At 43.7% G+C, this 18,482-nt stretch overlaps 1 protein-coding gene across 5 annotated transcripts in view; it reads left to right on the plus strand.

Moving 5' to 3' along the window:
- The window catches only part of KMT2A (lysine methyltransferase 2A), a 3,231,120-nt gene that overhangs the window by 1,038,755 nt on the left and 2,173,883 nt on the right, over window positions 1-18,482 (plus strand). For all 5 annotated transcript variants that reach the window (XM_044080894.1, XM_044080898.1, XM_044080897.1 and 2 more), the window contains exon 9: window positions 15,640-15,768. In XM_044080894.1, the coding sequence (XP_043936829.1) occupies window positions 15,640-15,768 (129 nt within the window). The remainder of the gene's footprint in view (window positions 1-15,639; window positions 15,769-18,482) is intronic.

Genomic DNA, 18,482 nt, shown 5'->3' on the forward strand with positions numbered 1-18,482 from the left:
CCACCCTTCCTCAGCTTTGGGATTCAACCCAAGAGTAATGACTGCAACAGTGAAACACGATGAACATAGTACAGTTGTGTACCTACCATAAATGTAGATGTTCGAGTGTATTCACTGTTGCAGTCCAGGTTACCCACCCACCATCCCCCTTCTCCTTGCTGGGACTTATCTGCACTTCTCTATCCTATGCAACCTTTTTGGTGTACTTGCTTGTAGATGAAGGAAATGTTATTTTTGTGTATGCATTTCTTATTGATATATTTTTCAACCTACCTATTTGGGGCACCTGACATCTGGGGCAAGAAAAACTGAAGAAAGTGGCGTCGGCTGCATCTTTTATACCCCTGGCGCACTGACGTCCGGGAAGAAGCGACAGCAACCGACGCCGGACCTAGACTTGGGAATTCTGGCCGACTGCGGATAGCCTGCCAGCAGGATAACCCAAGACTAATGGCTGCAACAGTGAATACACTCGAACATCTACATTTATGGTAGGTACACAACTGTACTTTTTCCTCTTGTCTGATAAGCCTTCTAAACTCTTACCCACTCCCAGTGCCCTCACGTCAGATAAAACTAGCAAGGCTGTGAACACATGGGGTAAAAATGTTTTATTCCTATTCTAATTGGGCATCCAAGGCTGTTAATTAGCAAACCCAGATGACCAAATACATCATGCCCATTCTCAGTTCTTTAAAGTAGTGGTGGATTTGCATGATACTGATTCTTAACAAGTGTTATCCTACTTAAGCTACACAAGTGACCAGACACATTATTAAATGTAGTTGTGATGTTGTAGAAGCCTCATCTGGAGTAGCTGCTGTTGGCTCTGTAGTCAGCATTTATGCATAATTATGTAACTAGCTAATTCCTGAGGACTTAAAATAGTGTATTCTCCTTTAGACATGAATCTCTTGTTTAGCCCCCAAGCTTGACAACCTTTTCAAAACTATTCAAGAGCAGGGAAAAAACTTGAAAGACTGAAGATAGGTTCTGTTATCTCTGGCACTTAGTACAGTGGTTATTACCCAACCAAACCTACCTCTTTTGTCAGTAGGAACCCCAGGCCTAGTCAGAAACCCAGAAAGGCTCCCAGAAAGAGATTCCCAGATTAACCACAGAGGGGATGCCTTATCTGGAAGGCATCCCTTTGTGGACAAATCCTTGTGACCATCTGCTACCTTCTTTTCCCCCAGCTCTCAGTCCTACCCTGCCCCTCTCAAAAAGGTTGACCCAGTCTTTCTCCACCTGAGAGAAGATTACCACAGACAAATGCTCATTGTGTATTGTAAAAAATGTTGCGTCTTGGATACAGAGTCCTCCTCTAAATTGCATGCCCCACCTCCACACAGTTAGATTTATCTGCTCTCACTCTTTTTACTAGAATTATGGACACAAGGCACAATAGAATCAGTGCCAAAAGAATTTGTGGGAAAGGTGTTTTACTCCAGATGTTTCCTAGTGTGAAGGAAAGAGGGGCAGTGGAGATCTGCACTGGATGCCTTCTTTAAAGTGTTCTCACTGCGCACTCTGCTACTTTTCATTCTGCCCCAAGCTTTTTTTTTAGAACTAAAGGATGTACCAGTTCAGACCCCCTGCAGGAGATTCCTTAAGTTTTATACAGGGTCATCTCACTATCAGTTTATTGCTTTGCCTTTTGGTTTTTCCACAGCCCCAAGAGTTGTCACAAAGTGCCAACCGCTGATCTCCTGCTGAACCCAGTGAATTCAGACTTTTTTTTCCCTAATTTTACGACCGCTTCACCACAAGTTCTAGCATCTTCAGTTCACCCTCCTCCTCTTATCCCAGTTTGGGTTTACAATCAACTACAAAAGAAAAAAAAATCCCTACAGCTATCTCAAGACCTAGATTTTCTGGGCTGCAGGCTGGACACACAGAATGCAGGCCCACTTATCTCAAGAGAAGGTCCAGTCTTGCAGACTACTTCCACAACCTTGCCTCCCTCAGGCAATGTTTAGGCAGGGACTTAGGGGTTCATGGCAGCTACTATCCCAAAGCTCCTCCCAGCCTGACATGTGAGGAAAATCCAGTGTACAGTTTGGTCTGGGCGCATGCACACTCACCCTCTGGACACAGTGATTCCCCTTTTACCGTATCTCAGATGGGAACTCTTATGGTTGAAGACTCGGGTGAAACTCAACCCAGGGCTTTCCTGTACTCCTCCAACCCCAGTTCAGGAAATACACATAGATGCCTTGGACAAGGCATGGGGGTCCGGACAGGTACCCAGCAAATACAGGGCAGATGTCAGCCAGTGTTACTAAAGGAACACATCAAAATGAAGGAAATGAGTGCCATCATCCAGACTCTTCAAGTCTCTTTACATATCTGGAAACCATGTACCCCGTGGGTGTTCACAGGCAACACAACAGTAAGGTGGTACATAAGCAAGGAGTGACCAGATTTTACTAGTTGTGCAGTTTGGCACAGAAATCCTGGACCTTGCCATCCAGAAAAACACATCACTCTCAGCCACATACATTTCATCAGAGGACAATGTGTTGGCAGAATCTTTAAATAGATCCTTGGAGGACCCTGAACAGACCGGTTTTCCATGGCATTCTTCACTTTTGGGAACCCCTCTGCTTGATTTGTTTGCTTCAAAGACCAGCAAGCAGTTTCCAGTGAGGACAGATAACCTGCAGTCACAGTGGACAGGAAGGCCCTCTGCTTCTTCTGTCCACTACCACTTATTCCAAGAGGTCTTCTAAAGACCCAAAAAGAAAAGAAAAAAACACTTTTTTTTTTAATTATTCCCTTTTGGCCAAGGCAGCATTGGTTCTTTCTTCTAGCAAGGAGTGAGTAGTTCAAGCTGCCACACCAAGCAGATCTTAGAAACACAATAGAAAAGGTTATTGTCTCACCCCAGTCTGTTATCCTTAAGCCTACCTCTGTGGATGAAAGGGTTCTTATTCCTTAAGGCATCACTGTTATGGTTCTTCAAGAAGCCAGGAGACTCCACCACACAAAAATATTACACAGCCAAAATGGAAGTCTCTCTCCTGTCAGTGCCAGTGGAATGGACATGACCCCAGCCAATCACTGATCCCGTCCATTCTGAAATATCTGTGTGAGCTCCTATATATGTGTCATACCTATTTTTCCATCAAAAGCCACCTGTCAGCTACCTCTGCCTGCTTACCTTTCACTTCCATACTTGTGACTAGATCTGAGGTTGTTATTCCATAAAGTGGTCCTGCATCTTTGACACCTAGTAAACCCATAACCCCTACTTGGGACTGCAACTTTTTGCTGGAAAAGCTGAATTTGCCTCTTTTTGAACCAGCAGTATCCACAAACCTCAAATTCTGCATCTGGAAAACTATCTTTCTAGCCTTTCTTTCACTTCAGCTAGAAGAGCTTCAGGCACTCAAGGCCATTCCTCCCTCTGTATTTTTCACAAAAACAGGCTGACCCTCAGAGCTAATCCTTCATTCGTGCCTAAAGTAGTGAACTAGCTCTCTCTCAAACAGGCTAGAAATGTAGCTACCTTCTTTACCAAACCTTAGAATCCAGAGGTAAGGATACTACATTCTCTGCACATTTACAGACAAAGAATCTATTTGGACTAAACAAAATATATTTAAAAAAATGATCAACTGATTTTCTTTCATTGACCTTAAATCCAGCCAACAAGTGTCAAAGGAAACCATTGCAAGTTGGATGTCTATGGCCATCTCCTTTTGTTACTTTCTGCATGACATGTCCATGCCCTTATGCCCTTGATCTCATTCTACCAGAGTAGTAGCAACCTCTAGAGCTTTCTACAAAGTTGTGGATGCCAGGTTCATGCTGGAAGCTGCCACTTGGTAATAAACCCTACTGGATTGATGGCTTTTCAAGGTCCAGAGCTGCCTTTGCTACGTTAGTCCTGTCTGCCTCTTGGACAGTTCTTCTGTCTTTTAACAAACCACCCTTACTTCCCCTTTTACACTGGGAGTAATCCATGTGTTAGGAATACTGCAGCATTGGTTTCAGTCAGGACACAGTACATTTCTCTGAGAAGTTGTCATAACAGTAGCTGTCTTACAGATCACTGTTGCAGTATGACTTTCTACCCTGCATCCCCTCTACAACTAATTTTCTCCTTACTCTGTTTCTCCCTTCGCTTCTATCCTGTGTGAAACTCCCTCGAACAGAGGGGGCTTTACCACTTCATACTGTATCCCTACTGGCTGTCTGGTTTTCTGTTTCAGGGTCTTCAGGCCACTGGCTCGGAGACGGACTGAAAAGTGCACTCATATGTCCACCTAAATACCCCTGGGCTTGCAAGCTGAAGTCACACTTGGACATGCAGTACTGGGAAGGTAAAGCTCTGTTCTGATGTTTTTTTCTGTCTGGATTCAACCTCTGTGTTATTGGATCCACTACCAGCCATATACCATAGACTTTAGCCTGCTGAGCTCCACCTTCTGTACCCATAATCCCTCAATCTTTAGGACTACTCCAGATCTCGTTTACCACCATTCTTAGCTAGCAGCATGGTCAGTTGTTCCTGTAAAGGTGTATCCTTTGCCAGCATTTAGCTTAGTATTTTTCTAGGTTCTCTACTCTGTTTTGTGTATTTTTTTTTATTTAGTGTAGTGTTGTAGCATGGTGGTACTTTGTAGTTAAAATAGTTTTTTTGGTGGTAGTCTTTAGTTAGAGGGCTTTTCCCGCCTAGTGCTTATCTGTAGAGTTAGTGCATTATGATTTGGTTGAGTTTTTGTGTATAGAAATATCCTCTGTTTTTCTTATTGTCATTATTTGTAAGTTTAGAATAGATGAGGGTTTTAAAAAAAAATGTGTAGATTGCATGCGCAAGCTCTCCTTTCAGGACGGACCTGACTGGGTATGTCTGTTATTTAGGAGCCATCCATTTGGATTAGTTTCCCTCTGTGAGGGTTTTGGCACCCATGCCTATTAGGACGGGGGGGCCAAATTGGTTCTGGAAGGGCTTTTTCCAGCTAGCAAGTAGTCTTCGGCCTCTTCCAGCAGGGGAAAGAAGTATGATTGGGGCCACAAGAGCTGGAAGGACTGCAAAGCAGCTAAGCAAAACCAAAGGCATTTGGCCCCCTCCTGTTCTGCTCCATCGGTTCTGAAAGTCCCGAGACCTTTGGCTGCACCAACTGGTTCAGCTCTGTTGTTGGCTCCAACTTCTCAGAGCTAATTGCTTTTATTGCTGATTGCAGAGAAGGCTCAGTATCCCACTATCAGTGTTCCTAGCCTATTCCTGTCTAAGGCTGCTCCTTCAGGTAGGACCTTTTCTTCTTTCACCCCATCTACCCATTGGGTGTCCCTACAGGAGTCATCCCTGTTTCGACCCCGGAACCAAGCCTCTCCAGTTTGGATGTGGTCATTGGAGCCCCATCCAGCAGGTGAGTCTCCAAGCCTTCTTCAGTGGCTTTGTCAGCTCCAGTCATCCCAGTCAGTTGGGAGTTTAGGATCCATGGAGCTTCAACAGTTTATGCAGTCCTTTTTACAGGTGCAGATGCAATTTAGGAATCATTCCCTTGGCTTTGGGTCCTCTACCTGAAACTTCGTCTCTTTTACCCTGGTTTCCTCTCTTTGGCCCATTGGCTATGATGTCATTGGAGGTTGTTGCCTTTCCTCTCTTAGGGTCAGATCTGATGTGGCTAATTTTGGTGCCAGCCCTTGCGGTGGTTTCCTCAACTCGGCCACGTCCGAGCCAAGTGGACATGAGCAGAGATATTGAGGCAGGGATATCTGGGTTGTATTCATTCCCTGTTTCAGGGCTGCCACCCCTCACTTATAGTTTGGCTTTGGTCTCCACATTGCGGGTGGGGGTCTAGAGTGGCTACTGGGTCTGGTGCATCCTTGGGGTCTTCAGATCCTAGGTCCACCAGCTCCAGGAGGCCTGCTTCAGCTTCTGCCTTTGACTGTGTGGAAAGGATGCTGTCCTGCTAGGAGAGGGAGTTGCCAGGTACAACCGGTGATGTTCTTCATCTCACATTGCTGCAGTCCTTACACTTGGGTAGTCCGCTGTCCTCGGTCGGCCCGAATATCAAAGTATTAGGCTGACGTCGGTCAAGGCGCTTAAGACTGACATCAGGACGTCAGGGTACAAATGCGCATGACCGACGTCATATCCTCAGTCTTTTTTGCCGCATGGTCCGATGCAGAAGCAGCGTTGCAAGTGACGCTCGTGTTCTGGAATTTTTCCAATTCGGAGTTTCAGACCGAGTCAAAGTTGGCTAAGTACCCCGTTGGGGAATATTTTAGTTTTTTCTTGCCTCAGTGGTTTACCGGATGTCAGAAAAGTGAATAACTGTATTTCTTGTGGGAAACAGATACCGCATAGAGATTATCATACTTTGTGTATTCCTTGTTTGGGGCCTGAGCACGACAAGTTGTTGGGTGTCGCTTTTGTGCTAGGTTCAATAAGCGCACTATTAAGCGAAGGTTAGATTGTGCCAGGTTGGTCTTTGGGAAGCGGTGCAATTATAAGATGCCGTCGGATGCTCCGACGCCCGCTTCTTCAAGAAGCGCAAAGACAAGGCAGCTAAGCCCAGGCAAGATGAGTCGTCCGCATCGGACGCCGGTTCTTTAGAGGCCGCAGTGGAACCGGTGGTTCAGCCGGAGGCTTCTCTGGAGTCCCAGGGGGAGACTTTGTTATTGCAGGATGTGGCCTCTCAGGAGGCAGGTCAGGCTGAAGGGGCTTCTCAAGTTACTGTACTCCCCTCCCTTCCTAGGGTGGTTAGGCCCTCTCCTTCTGTTTCTAAGGCTTCTCCCAGAGGCAGGCCAGGTTTAGCTTCTGTTGGGGTCACTCCTAGTTCTTCAGGATCTGTGCCCAAGAAGCACATGCTTAAAATGGCAGAGGATTTAATTACTTTGATTAGAGGTTCTTTGCCCCCTCCAGATAAGAGGCCTAGGGTGGAACCAGAGTTGGGGAGTTTTGAGCAGGCTTCAGATGCTTCAGAGTCTTCGGCTGAAGACTTGCAGGAGTACTCTCCTTATTCTGATTCTGATGCGGATGATTCCACTCCTTCTGCTTCTCCTCCAGAGGATTTTTCTTTTTCAGAGACTCTTCATTCCATGAGGGAACATTTTAAGTGGGAAGGTCAGGACTTCTCTGATTCCTGGAAAAGGCTTAGGGAATTTTTGCTTTTACCCCAGCATAGGCCTTTGGCTATACCTCCTGTTCTGGATGTTGTGGAAGATGTGTTTGCGGAGGCTTCACTTAATCCTGATTCTTTGCCTCCTGCTCCTATTAAACCGGATAGGTATTATAGGGTGCCTGAGGCTCATAAATATCTTTATAAGAGTCCTAGGGTGGACCCAGAAACTGTTAGTCAGGGACCTAAGGGTGTCAAGGCCTCTGTTGTAAAAAATCCGGTTCCTCCAGATAAAGAGGCCAGAGCTTTGGATAGATGGGGAAAGAAAGTTTATACTTCTTCCACCTTAGCTATGAGGGCTTTGAATTGCCAGTTTCACATGTTGAAATATCAAAACTATCTTCTTTCTCAACTGAAGTCTAAGGTAGATGCTCTGGCGGAAGGCATTGAGTGTAAGGAATTACAAGATTTGGTACATGTCTCTGAACAGGTGGGTAAGCATTCTTTACAATGTGGTTTTGATGCTATACAGGCCTCGTCTAGGGTGGCTGCCACTGGGTCAGTTCTTCGCAGGCACGCCTGGCTGAGGGATCAGAATTTGTCTGAACATGTTAAGACAAGGATTTTGGATGCTCCTTTACAGTCTGATGTGTTGTTTGGTTCACCTGTGGAGTCAGTCTTGAAGAAAATGGAAGACAAGGCTAAGTCTATGCAGACTGTTAAAGATTTTTGCAAGTCCAGCCTCCAAGTTTAGTAGGAATTGGCCTGCTAAGGGGTGGACGTACCCTTCTTATGATTCACAGTCTAGGGGTAGATCTAGACGTGGTAGGGGCAGAGCTCAGAGCTCCTTCAGACCTAGAACAGGGAGTTCTCCTGCACAATCTTCAGGTGAGGGCAGGGGCCAGTCCTTTCGTAAACAGGCCCAATGACCTACCTTTTCAGCTGCCAGATCCTTCTTGCCTGGCAGCACCTTTGGGAGGAAGGTTGGCACTCTTCAAGGAAAATTGGAGTTTGATTACTCAAGACAGATGGGTATTGGATATCATACACCAAGGTTACTGGTTTTATTTCCATACCTTGCCTCCTTTCAAAGGCATGCCGGACGTTCCTCCTCAGCAAAGACTAGAGGCTCACACAAATTTCTCTGCTGCTCCAAATAGGGGCCATACAACTGGTCCCTCTGCCAGAAGTGGGCCTAGGATTTTATTCTCGCCTGTTCCTAGTACCAAAGAAGGGGAACACGTGGAGACCAATTTTGGATTTATCTATCCTCAACACTTATCTGGACATTCCCAAGTTCAAAATGTTGACGTTACAACAGCTTTTACCTCTGCTGGGCAAAGATCACTGGATGGTGACTCTGGATCTCAAGGAGGCTTACCTTCATGTTCCTATCAGGCTACGTTGCAGGAAGTATCTGCTGGCTGGGACTTCTCATTATCAGTTCTCTGCATTGCCCTTTGGCTTATCTACTGCCCAGAGTGTTCACGAAGGTTCTGGCTCCAGTGATAGCTTTCTTCAGGCTAAGAGGAATACAGATCTATCCTTATTTGGACGATTGCCTGATTCTGGCTCAAGGAAAGGACGAACTTCTTCATCATTTACACTATGTGATAGCAGTGCTAAGATGCCTGGGGTATTCTGTGAACGAAATAAAGTCCAGTCTAGTACCCTCTCAGGACATGTGCTTTCTGGGTGTGAGACTGAATACAGCATCCCAGATGGCCTTTTGACCCCGGACAAACAAAAGAATCTTTCTCTTTACTTCCATCAATTGTCTCATCAGTCCAGGCTGACTGCAAGGACAGTCCTTCAAGCCTTGGGGTTCATGGCATCTTGTATTCTGGTGCTTCCCAATGCCAAACTGCATATGAGGAAGCTACAATGGTATCTCAAAAATGTATGGACACAGCACTGCCAAGATATGGACACTGTCATTCAGATAATACCTTGCATTCAAAAGGAATTTTTGTGGTGGGCTCAGGAATGTCACCTAAACAAGGGACTCTCTGTGACCCGGCCAGAGGCTAGTCAGATTCTAACGACAGATGCCTCAGACAAAGCTTGGGGAGCTCATCTAAATGGAAAGTGGATACAAGACACGTGGCCTGCCAGACTTCTACATCTACATATCAACTTGAAGGAGATGTTAGCAGTCCAATTTGCATTAATAGCTTTCAAGGATTTACTTCTTCCAGGGCAGGTGTTGGTTCTAACAGACAACACAACTGTCATGTGGTACATCAACAAGCAAGGGGGAACACATTCCTATCCTCTATGCAGACAAGCAATGATTTTGTGGGATACTGCTCTCAGTTTACAGCTAAATCTTCAGGCAAGGTTTCTGCCGGGAGCACAGAACTCCTTAGCAGATGTGTTGAGCAGACAAATTATGGATCCCCACGAGTGGAAATTGGATCCTCATGTATTTCAGAAATTGACAGTGTCATGGGGAACTCCAGACATAGATCTGTTCGCTTCTCCACTAAACTACCAGCTGCCAAAGTTTTGCACAAAAAGCTTTCATCCCACAGCTTGGAAAGTGGATGCTCTTTCATTCAATTGGAGCAATCTTCATGTGTATGCCTTTCCACCTCTGCCTCTCCTCCCAAAGGTACTTCTGAAGGTCAGACAGGACAAGCCAAAGATGATTTTAATAGCTCCAGATTGGCCTCGACAGCACTGGTACCCACTACTGAGAAGTCTGGTACGGGAGCCTCCATGGCCTTTACCTTCGATTCCACACCTGCTGTCTCAGGAGAACAGTCATTTACTCAATGTCAAACTTCACTCTCTTCACCTGACAGCCTGGCATATTCTGTTTTAAACCCTGGAGGGTCTCAGCTTCCACAGCAAGTTTTGAATGTTATTTTGGAGGCCAGAAGGCCTAGTACAAGGAAAGTGTACGCAGATAAATGGAAGAGATTTTTATTTTGGAGTGCAGCAAAGGCATTTGATGTTTCTAAGCCTAATTTAAGTGTGGCTCTTCAATATCTTACTGAGTTACTGGACAAAGGTTTGTCCTTCTCTTCTATTAAGGTTCATGCTGCAGCAATTTCTGCTCACTATGACTGTGACCCACCATTGTTTCTCATCCTTTGTTTAAGCAATTCCTTAGAGGGGCAAAGAATATAAGACCCCAACGGAGAGCTCCTACTCCTGCTTGGGATCTCAATTTTGTGTTGGAGAAACTCACTCTACAACCTTTTGAGCCTGCAGCTACTGCTGAGTTGAAATATTTATCATGGAAGACTGCTTTTTTGTTAGCCATTACCTCTGCGAGAAGGGTTTCTGAATTACAGGCCCTTATGGCAGTTGAGCCTTTCTTAATTTTCCATAAGGATAGGGTATCTTTGCGTACTAATCCTTCCTTTATGCCTAAAGTGGTTTCTAGTGTGGCTTTAAACCAAACTATTCATTTGCCTACTTTTTATGCAAACCCCCAAAATAAAGGGGAAAAGATTTTGCACACTTTGGATATACACAGGCAGTTGCGATATTATTTGAGCAGAACTAAAGGGTTCAGGCAGTCTCAGCAGTTATTTGTTTCTTTTGCTTTGGGTTCTCAGGGCAAGCCTGTGTCAAAACAAACTATTTCTAAGTGGATTGGGTTTTGTATTGCTTTCTGTTATTCCCATCATGGTAAGGAGATTCCAGCTGGGATTAGGCCTCATTCCACTAGGGCTACTGCCACTTCTACAGCTTTTTTAAGGGGGGTGGCAACTAAAGATATTTTGGAGGCAGCTTCCACTTTACTCTAAATCGAGGGCTGGTTTTGCCACTGCAATTTTACAGGGCATTTTGGCAGCTCCTACTGCTTTATAGGTTTGCCATCCTCCCTTATCTCTGCTTTGGGATTCTACCCAAGTGTAAGGACTGCAGCAATGTGAGATGAAGAACATAGTACAGTTTTGTACCTTCCATAAATGTAGATGTTCGAAGATCCACATTGCTGCAGTCCAATTTACCCTCCCTCCTTCCCCTCTGTAGTTAGAGGCGGTTGTGTGGTTTGGGTTGTACATATTGTGAATATTGTATATATTGTACATATGGTTAGCACAAGGGTGGTTGGTTGTTTTTTGCTGTCTTTTGGTTTTGACCTTTCTGTTTAGGGTCTTCTGACATCTGGGGCAAGAAAAGACTGAGGATATGACGTCGGTCATGCGCATTTGTACCCTGACGTCCTGATGTCAGTCTTAAGCGCCTTGACCGACGTCAGCCTAATACTTCGATATTCGGGCCGACCGAGGACAGCGGACTACCCAAGTGTAAGGACTGCAGCAGCGTGGATCTTCGAACATCTACATTTATGGTAGGTACAAAACTGTACTTTTCCCTTCCAACTGTGGACATGATTCAGCCTGTTCTAGGACAATTCATCCCGACTGGTCTCCATTCTGTCTTTCCTAAGATTGCAGGTTTATCCAGGAGGTTTCTGTGCCTCCAGCTAGGAGCCAATTCATTATCACTTTTGAGTGCTGCCCTTTGGTCTCACCACTGCCCCTGGTGTTCACCAAGTGTTTGGCAGTTGTGACAGCCTGGCTCAGGCTGCAGGTGTTTCAGGTCTTTTCTTACCTGGATGATTGGCTGCTGACCGCCTCCTTGGGGGCATCTTTGATCAGACCCTGGGACGCTGTACTGCAGCTGTGCAGCTCCTTGGGAATTAGTCAGCTACCAGAAATCCACTATTCTTTCTGTGCAGTTCATAGAGTTTATATGTCACCAGTTAGACGGACTTTCTCAGATTGCAAGGCTGCCAGTCTCCAGAGTGTCAGCCCTGCGGGGTCTGGTTCTTTCATTGCTCTCTATCCTAAAACCTCCTGCTTATCTTGTTCTCAAGTTCTTAGGACACACAGCAGACGCCATTTGCTTGTTTTCTCTTGTGAAGTACTGCATGAGAGCTCTGCATTGAATGTTGGTGAAGCAATGTTCTTATCTGACACTTCGTCAAGTTCACCATTGCATTGACAGAGGTTTGTTTGAATCAAATCAGGTGGTAGTTGAAGTCTCAGTGTCCACCAGAGGAGCATATGGTCACCAAGCAACCTGTCTGACACTGTGGCCACTCTTCACATCATTGTCTTGGAGATGAGAGTGGTCCTTTTTGCTTTGCATCCTTTTCCAGGATGTTCTTCCCAAGGGTTTGATTTCAGTTCAAGCCCACATGTCTTGCAGTGTGGTACCTGAACAAACAGGGAGGGAACTCTTTCTTATCCTCTGTTGAGAAGCCATGAGAGTTTGGCAATGGCTGATTTCATTTCACCGGTTTCTGGTTGCAACATACATCCCTTTCAAATTCAACATATTAGCAGACAACCTGAGCAGAACTGTCGTCATTCAAGTGATCACTGAATTCGAGAGTGATAGTTCAGATTTTTTAGTGCTGGGGCACTCTGGATTGTGATTTGTTCACATACCTTATGAAGTCACGAGTTGCAGCTATTATGCCTTAGTCCCTCCTCATGGATAGTAACCCATGGGCATGCTTCTTTATACTTAGCCACTGGGTCTCCTGTATGCCTTTCCCCTGATTCTGCTGATAGTTTCTTCAGAAGGTAGCCCATTCCAGAGTGACTGTTATCCTCATTACTTCCTTTTCGCCACATCAGGTGTGTGATACCCCTTCCTTTGTCCTCTTCTGAAGCACCCTCCTTGAGTGTTGGGGCTAATCTCTCACCAGGTTGGTCTGCACCCGCCCAACCTTCAGACCCTCAGATTGACCACTTGTTTCTTCCAATTCCCTTGATGGCCCGGAATCCCAAGCTTTTGGATAGAGTGGTGCACGCTTTGTCTTCCTCTCAAAAACTGTCCACACATAGGGTGCATGCCATTAAGTGGAAACATTTTGTTTGCTGGGCTACCTGTAAGTGTTTGGATTCCTTTTCAGCCTCCATAGAGATCATTCTTGACCTCCTGTCACATTTGTTCCACTTGAGCCTTGGTTATTTTATTATTAAAGTGCAATTGGCAGCCATTTCTAATTTCCACATGGATAGAGATGTGCCTTTAGCAGTTCTAAACATTTAGGTGGCCTTCCTTAAGGGTACCTTTTTATTACATCTTTTGGTTTGTGACTTTGTCCGTCCTTGGGTCTTGCCTTTCATGCTTCAGGTGTTGGTTGTCTCTCCCTTTGAACCTTCTGCTACGGTTAACTTGGAAGTTTTTGTCTTGGAAAACCTTATTCTTGGTGGCAGTTACTTTCGCTAAGTGGGTGTCGGAGCTGCAAGGCCCTCTCATCAGTATATCAGTACTTAGTCTTTCATAACAATAGGGTATCCTTCCGCATTTCATAACAATAGGGTATCCTTCCGCATGAATCCTTCTTTCCTTCCTAAGGTAGCTACGGAGAACAACTTGAATAAATCCATTCTATACCAATGTGTTTTTCCTGATTTTTCAAGAAGTGGGAATACTGAATTTATCATCTGAATGTATATAGACAATTGAAGTTTTACTTGGACCGAACTAAATCTTTCAGAAAACCTTAACAGTTGGTTGTTATCTTTTCCAAGACCAGTTTGTGCATGTCCGTATCTAAGGTTGCATTCTCCAAGTGACTCTCTTGTATTTCTTTAGGGTGTAATTTGTAAGGAGCGCTCTTGAGGTGTAAACTAAAAAGTTCATTCTTCTATAGCTATGGCTGATTCTGCAGTCCTTTTCTCCAGACCTGCTTTGGATTAGGTTTGTACAGCTGTCACCTGGGTTGTTTGTCTTTGTGTCCCACTACAAATACTAAGAAATGGAGAGTAGTATCCTTCATCCACCCCTGGTAACTACCATACTTCCAACACACCCCTAAGAGTCGACTCAATAATTAAGGACTTGGGGGGAGCACAGACAATAATCTAGTTGTTGACATCGCATGTCTACAGTATTGAGGAAATCATTCTATGTTGTGCAACTTGTAAGCAAAAGGTATGGCTTCTAAGTCCGGGGGGGGGGGGTCATTGTTCCACTGTACTCAGCATTCATCAGACCCATCACTGAGTACAGTGCTCCCTTTGGTATGTACCTAACCAGGCACATCCAACAATTTGAATGTCCACAGAGGTTCCTCACTTAAAGAATACAGTGTGCAAATATGCCCTCTGCAGACCACCTCAAAGCCCTATCCTTGTATTCTCTCTCCTACAGGCTTTTTGAGAGGTGGTCTATGCCTGGCATACAAGGCCCTATGAAACCCCATCCTGATGGACCTGCTGCTTATCTGTAAAAGATCGGCACCAGAATTACCCAGTCTAAAGATTTAAACCTTGCCTGTGATATAAAAAGGACTTGCTAGAGAGATGGGTATGCTTCCCAGAGACTACCCCTCCTCAATGTGAAGCAGAGTTCCTCCCCTGTCCAATTCAAGTGTATCTTGGGCAACTGGATGTGGAACTGGAAATTCATACCTGGTTTGGCCCCCATGTCTCTAATGGACACAGGCAGCCTGTAATTGGTTCATCTCTTAGTTCTCCGATTGTAAATGTTTGATTTCCTAAGCTCCTGCTTACTCTTACCAAGGGAACCAGAATTTGTCTCAGATTTGGGGATGCTGTAGCTAGGCTTAAAAAGGGCCTAGTGGTTGTTGGCCTAGTACATACCTATGAACCTATAAATTGGACATTGTCTAGGTTCAGAGATTCTTTTAGTTCCACCATATTGCACGATATTCTTCCTTTGGTCCACCCTGGGGTTTTTCCATATCTGGGGATGAATCAAGAAGGAAAAGACATCATTGAATACAAAAGTTATGTACTTACCATACCTATACATCCATGTTGCCTCTTTTCATCTGGTTCAGCCTTCCCTCCCTCCAGCCCCGACCTTTTGGCGAGCCTCTTGATTGTGGATTGACTGAGTCGGGGAGGTGGTTCTTCCATTCCTTGTTGGGGTCCTTTTTTCCCCCTTGGAATTTGAGTATTGTCAGTTTGAGTAACATATGGCAAACTTGAGCTGAGGTAGTCCTGAGGTGTGAGGGATTATGGGTAGAGGAGGCAGGGCTCGATGGGCAGAAGTCTGTCTTATGTGGCCGGTTTTTGGTCTGAGTCTGATCCAATGAATGACAGGTTGAACCAGATGGAAAATGACAATACAGATCTATTGTTTTGGTAAGTACATAACTTTCGCTTATCCCTGCTGGATGGCAGTGGTGATATCCCATGTGTTAGAAATACTGCTGCAGTGATTGAGGATATATACTGTTATGGTAAGTACTTAAAAAAAACTGTTCTTTCTCTCCCATCTTGAGTGTGCTGTGGTTGCTAAAATGCCAGTCATCTTTTTTGTAGTTGGAGCTGTATTCCTCTACACCACAGAATTGACTGTTGTGTACAGTTTTTGAAATTGAATGTCATTTCACTTGCTCTGAGTTGCTTGTCTGACTGCAATACCTGACCAGGCATTAGTAATATATCAGTGTGGTATGCCTATATTGTTTTATTTTTTTGTACCTTTTAATCAGTCTCTTTTTTTTCTCATTAAATTGCCCCACAGTGTGTTTTGACATAAATGTTTTCTAATGCTTGTTAGAAATGCAATGGTTTTGTTACAACTGACCCACAACATTTTTGCATCTTAGGAAAAATCTCCATTGAACAAGTCTGAAGCCAGTACATTAAACCTGTTGAGCACACCTGTAAATAGCAGCAGTGGTAGTAGGCTGAAGCCCCCTGCAGATGGCATCCACAGGATAAGGGTGGATTTTAAGGTGAGAGGAAAGAGTTTGGTGGTTATAGATTTGATTTGATACATCACTTCTTTAATTTGCTCAGAGTATTGTACAGCTTTATTTAGAAGTGGTTAGCACATTTTTTAGTTGGGAAAGGTAGTCTAGAAATTAAAACTGGAAGATGAGGATAATTGCACTCATGTAAGCTACAGTGGGTTTATGGTATTGACATCAATAACATAGTAGCTTTTAAGAACTGCTTCACAAAAGTGTCACATTTTTCTCAAGTCATGCCTTTTCTTGCTTAAGAAGGTTACATACTCAAGGATACCAGGGCTATAGGGTGATTGTGAACAAATACCACCACCACCATTCCGTTCAAGTGTGCAGAATTTTGCCGAATGTCCATATTTTTTCCATGTATTTTTGGTTTGTTACACACACAGTGTGTGTTTTTCTGCTAACTCATTGAGGATTGAAGTCACTAAATCACAGACATTTGAATTTCAACCTTCATATCCTTCAGAAAATAGAAGTTAATACAATACCTGTTACTCTAAGGGCAGTATATAAAATTTAACTTTAATTTTGGGTCTTTGTCCCCAATTAGTTTTGCTTTGTCTAGATTTATTGAGCCAAGATGTTGAGAAGTATGCCCTCCACTTTAAATACTCAATCCTTGACTGTGCCCTCGACAATAAACAAAATTAAAAAGGAAGCAAAAAGCCACTCTGTTTTAGTGCTACTTTTCACTGTGGCTCAAGTGCAGCGTAATCCAACTTAAATACCTGCAATTGTCAGTATTTTTTCCTGATCTCACCTCCTCTCCACACTGCAGAGAAAAGCAGTCTGTTTTTTTTTTTAAGGTGTGCAAATTTCTATGTTGTCTGCCTTCCAAAACATCCTGTCACTGGAAGAGGAATGTGCTTATTTTAAAGGTTTAGTGCTTCTTGATTTTTCCCTCTGTATCTGGACCCTTTGGGACAGTGACCAGCAATGTTTTGGTGAGTGTAAAGCATCAGCTTCATGGCTTTCGGTGTTCTCATACACTTTAGTTTTGCCTAAGAATTCTGGACAGTTTAGCAGCTTTAAATGCATTACTGTTTTTTTTTTTTTTTAACTACATTTGGTGATCCAGAGAAGTGTCTCTCTGGGAAGGGCAATTAGTAGAAGGGACAGTTAGAGAGATCATAATAAAATAAGCATTATTGTGGCTTAGTGATTGTTGGAGACAGAACATAATGGTTGGGGACAGACCATAGTATTGGAAACCCCCAGGATGAATTACATTACTGTGATTGTTTTTCTTTTTCTTTCTTTGGCATGACACCATATAGATATGTGGGCCGTGGTAATGGTATATACTGTTTACAGGTCATATGATTGTATTTATTTTGTATTTAAAATTATTATTTGATGCTGGGTGGGGTGCACAAAGCAACAAATGGAAATATCAGTGTAATTGTTACTTCACCATTTTTATCAGTGATACATGAGATGTGATTGCCCCCTCAAATAAACCTCCACATTTGGCTTTCTGTTAATGTAAACAAAGGATACTTGCATGACTCATTTAAAGCAGTCTTTAATACACTAGTTTGAGGTGTACATATGTTCATAGCAATAGGTTGAAGTGAATTACTGTGGTCATGGTTTCCTTCATTTTTTTATAATCATACATCAGAGGTGCACACAGAGGGTGGGTGTCTTTGGGAAATGGAGAGAAGAGGCATGCTTATTAGTTTTTCTAAGGAATACAGGGTCATTACGTAATTACTGTTCAATAAGAATTATGTACGACTTCTTGGATATATCAGTATGTGCTTCTGATAGCAGCAAGTTGAAACATGCTATTGTGCTTTCTTCTTTTTTGATTAGCTGCACTAAGTAATTGGATTTTCTGACTACTGTAGCAGCATGCTGATCAAAGTAGGAGTTGTTAACCCGTGTTACAAGGTTTCTTGCTACATTCTGATTTTATATTGAATTGTCTGTACTGTAAGCTGAAGGGAAGATGTCTACTGAACATGACAATGTTGCAGTTTTTTATATTTAATTTGAATCCCGTAGTTGTACTTCAGCTGTTGACAGGTGTAAGCTAATGCTAGAGACCCTGGGCAACAGAGGAGGATTTGAGAACACCTAGTTTACAGTCTTCTGCAAACCTTGTTAACCAGAAATTTTGTCTCCTGATATGGAGATTTTTAAAGTAGTTATCAAACAGAAGTCCGAGTACCGAGCCCTGGGGAGTACCACTGATTACCTTTATGTTCTTGGTGCAAGCACTCTGTACCCTCTCAGTGTGGGTTCTATCTTTTTGCCAATTTGTTATGCATTTTACTACACAGAGATCTAGTTAAAGCCCATTTAGCTCTTTTATTATGCTAACACGAGGAATGATATGAAATGCTTTGGTGAGATCAAGGTCTACTGCTTATACAGCATGATCACTGTCTATAGCCTTTGTTAACTTTTCAAAGAAGTTAACCAGATTCATTAGATAGGACATACTCTTGACAAAGCCTTGCTGGTGCACTTCTAGTCTAATGATATTTCAGTATAATAGTTAATTAGGTCAGTTAGGCTGGCTTTGACATGTTCCATAGCTTTGCAGATGAGATTTGTCAAACTGATGGGCCTATAATTTCTGGGGTGAGTTAAGGGAACCCCTCTTGTGAAGAGGAATTACAGCAGCTGTGCAGCAAACCTTAGGGACAAAGCCAGTGAATAGGCATAGGTTGAATAATTAAGAA

The sequence above is a fragment of the Protopterus annectens genome, chromosome 8.part0 (assembly GCF_019279795.1).
Source record: "Protopterus annectens isolate FY-2018-M chromosome 8.part0, PAN1.0, whole genome shotgun sequence".
Classification (NCBI taxonomy): Eukaryota; Metazoa; Chordata; order Ceratodontiformes; family Protopteridae; genus Protopterus; species Protopterus annectens.